This window comes from Saccostrea cucullata, unplaced genomic scaffold, assembly GCF_032062105.1.
Source record: "Saccostrea cucullata isolate Sc308-1 unplaced genomic scaffold, CSIRO_AGI_Scuc_v1 ctg469, whole genome shotgun sequence".
Lineage (NCBI taxonomy): Eukaryota > Metazoa > Mollusca > Bivalvia > Ostreida > Ostreidae > Saccostrea > Saccostrea cuccullata.
The window spans coordinates 120263-131803 of NW_026927600.1; the positions used below are offsets into that span (position 1 = coordinate 120263).

General features: G+C 35.3%; 1 protein-coding gene across 2 annotated transcripts; it reads left to right on the top strand.

The window, feature by feature from the left end:
* Nucleotides 1-113: 113 nt before the first annotated feature.
* On the top strand, nucleotides 114-10874 carry LOC134274920 (uncharacterized). Of its 2 annotated transcripts, none has more exons than XM_062757161.1 (5): nucleotides 114-209; nucleotides 2853-3254; nucleotides 3832-3883; nucleotides 9674-9720; nucleotides 9831-10874. In XM_062757161.1, the coding sequence occupies exons 2-5, from the start codon at nucleotides 2994-2996 to the stop codon at nucleotides 9897-9899; spliced, it is 429 nt and encodes a 142-aa protein (XP_062613145.1). In that variant the 5' UTR covers nucleotides 114-209; nucleotides 2853-2993; the 3' UTR covers nucleotides 9900-10874. The 2 variants fall into 2 exon arrangements, with proteins under 2 accessions (XP_062613145.1, XP_062613146.1); XM_062757162.1 differs by having other exon boundaries at nucleotides 2861-3254.
* The last annotated feature ends 667 nt before the right edge of the window (nucleotides 10875-11541 follow it).

Sequence of the window (11541 nt, forward strand, 5' to 3'; positions counted from 1 at the left end):
TTTAAATTCGTGCACTACTGAAGAGAGCGAAAGGGATGAACATTTTTCCTGTTTACTGCATTTAATATAATAACTTATTTTATTTACTTTCACACGGCGACTAAACTTTACATCCCACACAACACACTTCATGACATCCAGATGTAACAGAATTGCAGTAATTGTTATTTTATTGGTGTCCTTGAAGATCAGCTGATCGCTGTCTTTTGGTAGAATTATTGAGCTATTGAGGTTTTTTTTCCGTTTTGGATGCTCTCGTTGCTTTTGTTAAGAGCTCATATTGTGTTGCTTCACAATATTGCTTGCGATTGCAAATAAAATCCTTCACTTGGGAACCTGTTCTTCTCGATCATCTGAAAAACACACACAATATTACTGGAATCCAGAAATGGCTCTTAATATCTTGAAAACAGATCTGCGTCATAGAGAAATTAATTGGAGATTTTTTTTAGAGCCTATTAGGTCTAGAATTCACTTTTCACTTTTATGAGCTACTGTTCAAATTTGTGGTAATTGTGTGCAATGGTTATTACAAAGATCTGCTCTTTAGAGAAATTCCGTAATATAATTGGTTTTGCGTGTCACATCAGTGCACTGGAAATCTTAATATTCTTAATGTTTATGAAGTAAAATATTAGATTGGGATGAGGGAGGTTCAGATACGTACAAAAACATGTTGCAAAAAATGCTTTTGATTACAATTTAGATGTAAATAAAAAGTTGAGTAGAGTTCGTATCACAATGGTTGTATCGTCCAGAATTCTGGAAAGAAATTAAATGAGGAGGAGTATGAACCGATTAGGTAGATCCGCCCCCCCCCCCCATTTAATACAGGAACTGTGATTTTGACCTCAGTTGTTAAGGTCGGTGTAAAAAGAACTAATAGGTTTGAAATGTGATATCTTTGGGGTTTTTTTCAAACGTGAAACATTTAGTTAAATATAGGTGACAAGTAAGAGTTGTCAAGTTTGATTTTTATTCAGAAGGTCACAGAAGTAGTGTTAAGTCACTTTGATATCGTTTTGTTTGCAAATCGTCAGGAAACAAACGTTTTGGGTCTTTGAATACTCTTACAACAATTCAAGAACAAGTTATGAATCATGCTTTATATGTACGTACGAGATTGAATTTGCAAGATTCCGATTATTACCCGCAAAAAACAAGAGATTTTTTATATATATATACTAAATTCACATACATTGCTGTAATCTGTATATTTATTTTTTAATCGTTATTTTTTAATTGCAAAAAACTTGAGAATAAGCGTATGTATGTATCGTTTATGTCATCGTCGCAAACCATGGCCAAAATGTATGATCCTCTCCCAGGAGTTAGCTGCTTGAGACGATGCGTTACATTTGATAAATCATTTGACAATGTCATTCTTTTATTGACAAAAAAAAATGGTAGTCTAATTAAAGATAAATTCATGAAATTTCATTTTCAAACTCATGAAAAAGACCTTCTCTTGTCGAAGATTTTAAAAGATGTGGGCATTGAATAGAAATGTGCTGACCAATTAATTCGATATACGTTGTACATATTTGAAGGGTTAAAAATTTACTTTCTCGCAACTGAAGAAAAGTTTGATCCCTGAATTGTGAATGGTCTTATCATTTGCGGGTTGACAATACAAAACATTAGTGCATGCATTTATTTTTTTTTTTACAGTACTTGTTTTATTGCATTTAAACACCCATTTTTATGCGGTCGGTGACACACAAGACAATTATTGACAACCATTATAATGCCTCGTCTGTTCTTAAAAGGTAAGCGTCTTAAATTCGTTATTAAATATTCTAATGAAATGAAAATCTTAACACATCTCTCTTTAAAATATTAAAAGCATATTAAAATTGCATAAAATAAAATGTCACTCTGCACTGAAATATATAGAAAAAAAGCTTTCCTTTAATGTTTCTTAGCTGCACTTTCAAAGTTTATTTTCGGTAAAAGAAATTGATCGATTGATGTAATTCTATTTCGAGATAGATAGACTCAATTAATTTTACTGGAGTACACTTCTTTTCTTATGAAAGCTATTAGAATGACATTGATTATTAGATACTCTAAATGAAAGTTCCTTATCATAGATACACGGACAGTTCATAAGCTCAGAGCATTGAGCATATATAAACCTTATAAACAATCCCCAGTATTGAAACCCGGCAAAGACACGTGCTTCTCTGATGTCTCTATTATGTTCCTAGGGAACTGAGATGTGATATTTTGCGAAATGATTTATTTATTTGATCAGGCGTTTCATTGCCACCCGACTTAAGGAAAGTTTTGAAGACGTTTGATGGTAGTGTTCAAATCAATTCTGTTATTCCCCAGGACCGCGAGGTGGGGTTCTGATGAATATTTTCTTAATCCCCTATCAAATATTTGAACTTTAAGTTGAGAAGAAATGTATATTATCACGGGCACCCTGTGTTTTTAAAAGACTTTGCATACGTTTAATCTGAACTACCCTTTTACATCTCCGTGTATTTGCAATGTAAATTGTTACCAAACTTGACGCTGAACGGAGTGAAGCGAACTTTAAAAAATATATCTCTATATAATCCAATTTTTATTGAATGGATGGAAGAGGTAAGTAATAATGATTTCCTTACATCAATATTTACTACCTCAGTATATTCTATTGACTCATACTTGTTCATTTCAGAGGGCGCGATGATTATTTGATGTAATTTGTTGACGAATCAAAATTATACAAATACACCTTAAAGAGTTTTAAATTTCATGGTACTTGGCAAATGTCGAGATTTATAGTTTGTATTAATTTTATGCTCTTTAATTGACACATTAATTCAAAATCTGTAGTTAACTTGAAATAATTCTACGAGTATTTCAGGTGGACTTTTTATGAAGGTTTTTGAGGATTTACATGCTTTTAGGAGGACAGCGAACTAAAGGACTCGGACATCGACCCCCACCCCTAAAAGATTTGGAGGATGTGATGTGAATAACTTCATTTGTGTGGCGTCATGTTTACTTTTATGAACCCGGTAGCAAACTATGTCAGAGAAATTCGAGTACCTTGTAAACTCGAACCGATCGAACGACCCTCGACAACTCTCCCGTTCGTGTTTGATTCTCAGTCGAGTTCTCGAACTCAGTCGCCGCATTCCCCTAGAACGATATCAACGGCACCACCCTTAGTGTATCCTTTTGTAAGGCGAGACATTCCCCCTGTGAAACGTCAGCTTCATCGGGAAATCTTGTACTTCTTTGGACGCAATAAAGAGGTAAATGTATAATAGATATTTACATGTACATGTTTATATATTGCATAAAACCACCAAATATGATGTCAATTAAAAATGCTAGCAATACACAGTAAATGTATTTGAATTTTTCTGAATATTTGTAATTCTCCCCTATAAGAAACTGATACAATTTAATAATATGTCTTTTGAGTAGCAAATCAGAAGTTAGTCCTAGCTTGGATCTAATTTTAAAGAAGGAGGTCATATACAAGCACACAACATTCTTAAATTCATGAATTTAAAGAAAGAGCGAAAAAGAAATACGTATTGAATATCATGAATACTTAATAATTATAGAGTACTAGTTTATGCATACCTATTAATTTCTAAATGTATATCGTTTGTCAAATCAGATTTTTGGGCTATTTCAATCCTTTTGACCTTTGGGCTGAGATACCTAAAGGGCTGCTTGGACTGAAATGAGATGATATTCTCACATCCTCAAGGGACCCAAGTCCCCATGTGGACTCAAGGTCACATGTGAACTGATACGGATCCACTGACGTCAGTTGTAATAATATCAATTTTATAATGTATATTTTTCTCTATTTTGTAGTTTACTAGCAACAGGGATGCTGTCAAATATTACAAAGAATCACATTCTCTAGGTGAGTCCAACACTTCTTACAATCTCTTAGGCTTGGTTTAATATTTTATTAAAATATTTATATAAAACACGAAGAGGCCCTCTTAATGTCCTCATATTTTCCAGAAATAACTGTACATAGTGAGAACCAAATTTACATAGTTAAGCAACATGTACAACTTAGTGAGAGAGGTTGGTCTTCGGGCGGGTGCGTATCATTACCGCTACATTTTCAAAATTTTCATTACCGCTACAAAAAACCTTACATTACCGCTACATAAAAAAGTATACATTACCGCTACATTGCCTCTTTTGTTAGCCAGCCACATATACGTGTACAGTACAACCTATAAATGCATACGACCCGTTTCCCCTGCTCACCACGGGGAGGTGAAAGTAAGACTTTGAGCAGGATGTTTTTAGCTCACCTGAGCCGAAGGCTCAAGTGAGATTCTCTGATCAAAATTTGTCCGTTGTCTGTCGTTGTCGTTGTAGTCGTTGTTGTCGTAGTCGTCGTCGTCATAAACTTTTCACGTTTTCATCTTCTTCTCAAGAACCACTGGGCCAATTTCAACCAAACTTGCCACAAAGTATCCTTGGGTGAAGGGGATTCAAGTTTGTTCAAATAAAGGGCCACGCCCTTTTCCAAGGGGAGATAATCATGAATTAAAGAAAAATTAATGGCATTTTTAAAAAATCTTCTTCTCAAGAACCACTGGGCCAGGAAAGATGAAACTCATGTGGAATCATCCTCTGGTAGTGTAAATTCAACTTTGTTCAGATCATGACCCCTGGGAGTAGGGTGGGGCCAAAATGGCCGATCAAATTTTACATAGGAATATATCATGATATATAGGAAAATCTTTAAAATTCTTTCTTCTCAAGAACCACTGGGCCAGGAAAGATGAAACTCATGTGGAATCATCCTCAGGTAGTGTAGATTCAAATTTGTTCAAATCATGACCCCTGGGGGGTAGAGTGGGGCCAAAATGGCCGATCAAAGTTTTACATAGGAATATATTGGAAAAATCTTTTAAAATCTTCTTCTCAAGAACCACTGGGCCAGGAAAGATGAAACTCATGTGGAATCATCCTCAGGTAGTGTAGATTCAAGTTTGTTCAAATCATGTCCCCCGGGGGTAGGGTGGGGCCAAAATGGCCGATCAAATTTTTACATAGGTATATATAGGGAAACCTTTTAAAATCTTCTTTTCAAGTACTTCAAAGCCATGCTTAGTGATATTTATAGGGAATCATCCTCAGGTAGTGTACATTCTAGTTTGTTCAAATCATGACCCCCTGGGGGGGGGGGGGGTTATAATTCCCCTCCCCCCCAGTAGTAAACTTTCAGTTCTGATCTGATATATGCATTTTCCTAGCCAATTGCTCAGGTGAGCAATGTGGCCCCTGGGCCTCTTCTTTTATTATTAAAATCAATTTTATTTCATAAACTCAAAAGAAAACTATACAATATACCATGGTACCGTGTATATAGACTCGAGTTTCCAAATTAAAATCTCGCCTGTCTGACAAGGTTCTGTACCAATTTCTCCATGGTCAAGGCAATGTAGGCATGGATACAGTACCTCTCTTTTAGCTGGTCCTCGTACTGTGTGGATTCTAGGTTCCTGTCCAGCGAACTCTTCACCATCTCCAGGAAGTATGGGTAATATTCCTCTGGCTTTAACTCACCTGAAACCATGGCAACTGCAGAGTTATTCATATAAATATACTCATTCTGATTAGATTGTGGGTGAATTCTGTCGATTAGAACTCATATACCGAACCATACCTGGCTAAATCGATATGTAGCGGTAATGCGTTGTTTTGGACTGATTCGATATGTAGCGGTAATGAATTGTTTTTGGCCGGAAAAATGTAGCGGTCGAAATTCTGAAAAAAATGTAGCGGTAATGAGTTGAAATTTTTGGCGATGTAGCGGTAATGTTAACCTCCCCTTCGGGCGCTTGGAAGAGTAAAAATGCCGAAGTTAGAAAATGAATATTGACAAAGCAAGCAAATTTAGAGAATTTTTCTCCCCCGCTGAAGGAGAAAAGGGGAAAATGCTCAAACTGGGGGGTGGGTGGGTGGGTGTCGAACCCACCCCCCTCCTTCCCCGGATTTGCAGAATTATTAAATAATGTACTGAAGCAAATAAAAAAATGCAAATATGGGTATAAAGATTTGACTGCTTGTTTTTTAAGAAGATTCTTTTAATATAAAATACTTTTTCACACAATAAAAATTTGTATACGCCTTGCATCATAACTTCTTCATTTCAGATGCTAAATACTATCATGTAGTAATTGAAAAAAAAGTGCAACCGAGATTCGAACCAGGGGCCTTTCGCTTGCGAAGCGAGAATCTTTCCCCTTGGCATTCGACGAACTTAAATCAAACTACATCCAAAAACTATGTCTCATACACATGTTTACATCACGTTCTACATTGTTAAAATTTTACAAATAACCAAGTTTGTCTAATTTACTTTACCCTCTACTGAACCTTTGACTTCAAAATCAATAGGGATCTTCCTTAGGCTATAAGAAATTATTGTGTTGCAAAATCTCAAAGGTTTCTCGAGATATTGCGTGGAAACGAAAGCGTTACGCACAGACAGAATTAACTACAGACAGACAACTAGACGGACAGACAGGCCGAAATTAATATCCCCTCTCTGCAGAGGACAAAATTATCAACTTGTTTTGGAATAAGTGTACAACAGCATGATAAGACATTTTAAAAATGTAGCACATACCCTAACAAAAAAATACTATAGTTAACTATAGTGTAACTATAGTAAATCAAAGTGTCAAAGTTTTCGTCAAAGTTTTTCAAAGTGTCAAAGTTTTCGCCAAAGTTTTTCAAAGTGTCAAAGTGTTCGCCAAAGTTTTTCAAAGTGTCAAAGTTTTCGATAAAGTTTTTCAAAGTGTCAAAGTTTTTCAAAGTGTCAAAGTTATCACTATAGTAAATCAAAGTTTTCAAAGTGTCAAAGTTATAACTATAGTTAACTATAGTAAACTAGGCTTTACTGAAGTGTTCGAACGCTTCAACTCCAGGGAAAAAACAATCAAGTTAAAATTATGTGGCATATGTCCTTAATTGTGTGTGTATAGCCTAGTGGTGTATTATAATTTTTTTGTGTTTGGGGTCTCCAGTTCAACCCCCACCAACCTCTTTTCCACATTTCTTTTCCAGAGTATTTGTTTCGTTTTGCTCTCTCTCTCTCTCTCTCTCTCTCTCTCTCTCTCTCTCTCTCTCTCTCTCTCTCTCTCTCTCTCTCTCTCTCTCTCTCTCTCTCTCTCTCTCTCTCTCTCTCTCTCTCTCTCTCTCTCTCTCTCTCTCTCTCTCTCTCTCTCTCTCTCTCTCTCTCTCTCTCTCTCTCTCTCTCTCTCTCTCTCTCTCTCTCTCTCTCTCTCTCTCTCTCTCTCTCTCTCTCTCTCTCTCTCTCTCTCTCTCTCTCTCTCTCTCTCTCTCTCTCTCTCTCTCTCTCTCTCTCTCTCTCTCTCTCTCTCTCTCTCTCTCTCTCTCTCTCTCTCTCTCTCTCTCTCTCTCTCTCTCTCTCTCTCTCTCTCTCTCTCTCTCTCTCTCTCTCTCTCTCTCTCTCTCTCTCTCTGGGGGAGTTATATTCTCCCCACTCCTTCCAGGAGTAGAGAGTTGAGGAGGCAAGGGTATAAGGCAGGTAAAAGAAAGGGACAAAGTTCCCTTTCGTTTTTTCCCCATCCAATGCCTCCCTCTCCCAGCATATTTTCTCTCCCTCTTTCTTACCCTCTCTTTCTTTATATTTTTTTTATTTTTCTGCTTTACAACATTGCAACACGTTTTCGTCATAGAAAAAATTATATAAGGAAACATTAATAATCATTTATAGTGTTTTAAGTCTGGCATTACTATTATCGCCAAAATTTATGGTACAGGTTAGTTTGATTCAAACTAAATCACAACCAATAATTTCTTATTATGATTTTAAATATTCTTGAAAAATTAATTTTCCAAAGAATCATATGTGTTCATTTATAATCACGAAATAAACCATCGAAATTTGCAACGCATACAAAACGTTTACGCTAAGAATAGAACTACATGTATTGAGTCATGTGCGATTCCAATTCCAACTTAAACGTTGCATGTGTATGTCAGATTTTCGTATTAAAATTTTTTTGCAGCTTTTATTGGTAATGAAAAAGACTGTACATGATATAAACCTACACGATTTTTCACGTGTAGGATGCAGATAGATTTTATTTTACTATAATTTATTCATATGATATGGCAATGAATATTATAAAACTAAATTTAAAAAAAAATTTAAAGTGAAAGTGAACATGTCACTAAATTAAGTATTCTAATTCCTTTTATCGTTGGCGTGCATGTTTCTGACATAAAGGATTTGATATATGTATTACTTGTATTTGGTTTTCTCTACTGATGATTTGGTGTTCACTAAATCGCCTCTGGTGTAACACTGCCACCTTTTCGTGATCTTTCTGAATGGGGTGTCAATTGATTGGTTATTGGACCAATCAATTATAGAGGTTTCTTTTTTATCCCAAGTCATTCGGTTAATTAAGTTTTGAAGTTATGGAGAAGGCGGGATAAACATAATTTTTAAAAATATTTTACGGTAAATTTAGAAGAGAAAAGTAATGTCGGTGTGTATGTGATGTAGTTGCTGGGAAGAGGGGTGAAGGGGGTAGTTTCATTCAATCGGCATAAAAATTTAATGAAACCTAGACTGCATTAATTTTGTTATATTCGAAAAATACGAATTACATGTGTATCTATAAAGATTATAGGACAGATGATACAATTAAAAATCACCTTGAAATCCGAGGTAGATGCAAATTCTATTATCATTCATTACCCCTATAAATATTATATACAGAAATTAGGTATTGTGTCGGATTTCAAGGTGATATTTTTTAATCAGGAACATGTAGATGAAGGATAGTTAGAGACTAAAAATAAAGAAAAAAATATATTAAAATTATGATAATTATTATTTTTTAAAAATCATAAAAGTGGGGTGCATCGTAAAAGGAGAGTCCTGTCCACAAACACCTGTGGTACACTGTATACAGGCCCAGAGATGCCTCTGTTTTCCTGGTTTCGAATCAATTTTTTCAGTCAGTATCGAATTAAGCGTCCTCTATTGTTGCTGACTATAAAATAGTAGATGATGCTCAGATTGGGGGTTGACCCCCCCCCCTTTTCCACGGATTTGCAGAATTAATAAATTATGTACTGAAGCAAACAAAAAATGTAGATATGGATATAAAGATTTGACTGCTTATTCTTTTAATACAAAATCTTTATCACACAATAATAATAGTTTGTATACGATCTTCTTTAAGCCATAGGGAGTTATGGTATAAAATATCATTGCAAAAGCTCAAAGGTTAATCGAGGTATCGTGCGGATCCGAAACTATTAAAACAAACAGAATCTTTTTAAATTTATGACTTTGACCTTTTACCCTTTGACCTCAAAATTGATAGGGACCCTTCTTAGGCCATGGAGAGTTATTGTGTAAATTTCATTGCAAGAGCTCAAAGGCTTCTCGAGATATCGCGTGGAAACGAAAGCGTTACGCACAGACAGAACTACAGCTAGACGGTCAGCAAGACGGACGGACAGACAGACCGAAATCAATATCCCCCACTTGCACTTGTGGGGAGGGGAGTGAGTGGAGAGAGTGGATGGGGGGAGGTTACTGGGATGAGATATACATGTATATAAAATGGTAAAATTATTATTTTTTAATTAAAAAACAAAACGAAACAAATGTGTACTTGTCTTTCTTTTCTTGTAGGAATTTCTGTGAATCTAGACGATGAGGCTTCGCGCCAACTCTTTAAGGTACATTTCTGAAACTATTACACCTCGTCATGTAATTAACAAATATTCATTGGTTTGAGCCGATTCCTCCTTTTACCTGAATTCTTTATTATGACTTTTTTCTGTTTCAGTCTTCTGCACATTGCCCGCGACATCGAATATTATTGAAACATCGCAGGATTGAGAGAACTAACAATTGACGAGGAACTTACGTGCAGAAACCAATCTCACCGTTATTATATAGAAATTGCATTTCTTACAGTTATTTTCCGATATACATTTTTCATAAGTATAGTACTGAACAATTTTTTTGATTCAGAATTGATGAAAAAATGTGTAAATAATTATAGACCTTCAGTCTATTAAAATTTAAGGATCTTTGGTTTTATTAAAAAGGTATTCAGTTTATGTTACTCTATATTTCACCCCTGCAATTGTTTTTGAAATAGTCTGTAAAATCTTAATTTTTTCAAGTTTTGTTAACTAACACATTCGTTTGTGCTTTACAGGAACCATATATATTGAAGAAGGAACTTCGTTATGTACTTGTAATATTTACATCATTTCTCTTTCTTCTGAACATAATACTCTGCATAAAAATGAGTACCAGTTTCACATTGTGTCAGCAGTTGTATTGTAATGCAGAGTTTTACAATTTAATTTTGCCTTTTTGCCTCTCCTCGATGTAGATTTAATTAATATGGTTCATAGGAGTATTGCGTCATAGTTGCAATAATATAACTGGATCTTTTACGGAAGATGTTGTTGCCCTGTGTTCATATCAATTGACGCCAGCGAAATTATGTATCTAGCTCCATTGTACATAACGTCGCCCATCGGTGCATATTGACACCACGGGCGACAATATGTTCCTGCTGAGCCTCATGACACACTCAAAATAGGCGACAAAGCGCACCGTACATGTTGGCACATAATAGGATTGTGCCCAGTGACCATAAACAGGTCCTGATAAATGTCTTGAACATTTTGTTGCCAAAAGGACTGTATTGTTCTGGAGTCAGAGAGGAAGAGCAACACATTCTTGTATTTTTAATGAATTTATATTACATGTTATTTGCATAATCCTCCTTTTTACCGTGCAACGTGTATTTTGAATATACGTGTAAATATTTATAGCATTTTATTGCAGCTGCTCATTAAACATGACAACTGTGTGTTTAAACATTGATTTTTTTCTTTGCGTTATTACTTGCCTGAGTGTAGCAATATTGGTTGTTAAGCCTTGAGCTGAATAAAAAGAAGTAACATATACAATAAATCTTTGTGACAACATCATTAAGAATTGCTACCAGACGGAACATTTGCATGCATTTGTTACAAGGCCATGTCTTATAGAAAACTTCTGCCAACTGTATTCTCATCTTTGCGCAGTAAGAGGATAAGTTTATGACAAATGCTTATAAAAACTAGTTCGATTTGTGTGTATATTTATATCCTTCTTTGTCCGGATTGAAAATCTCTCCATTGCTTTTGGACTTCATGCCTAAGGTTCATAATGGCAAAAGCCAAAGACGTCATCATCTGCATTATGGTACATGCTGCTTGTTATTTTCTTTGATATATTATGTAAAAATAAAATGCTCATTGCCATACCTTTGGTGCAGAAAGGTCGTTTTATTTTCCTTCATTACTACTGTATCTAGATTGCGTATGACAATCTTGCATTGTACATCCATGAATTACATGTACAAAGAAGTAAGGAATTAACCTGCCTAATAAATTAAACATTACTTTTGATTTGATTTGAAAACTCTTCTTGGATATATATAAAAAGTAAAAGCATGTAAGCGCGAACATTTTGTCGCCACCGTCAATCTCATT

What these genes read in the sequence shown, in the direction of transcription:
- LOC134274920 (XM_062757161.1), top strand. Translation starts at nt 2,994, where the DNA reads ATGTTTACTTTTATGAACCCGGTAGCAAACTATGTCAGAGAAATTCGA. An exon ending in CAAAGAATCACATTCTCTAG is followed by an intron (nt 3,884 to 9,673) that starts GTGAGTCCAACA and finishes CTTTTCTTGTAG; the next exon opens with GAATTTCTGTGAATCTAGAC. An exon ending in CTTCGCGCCAACTCTTTAAG is followed by an intron (nt 9,721 to 9,830) that starts GTACATTTCTGA and finishes TTTCTGTTTCAG; the next exon opens with TCTTCTGCACATTGCCCGCG.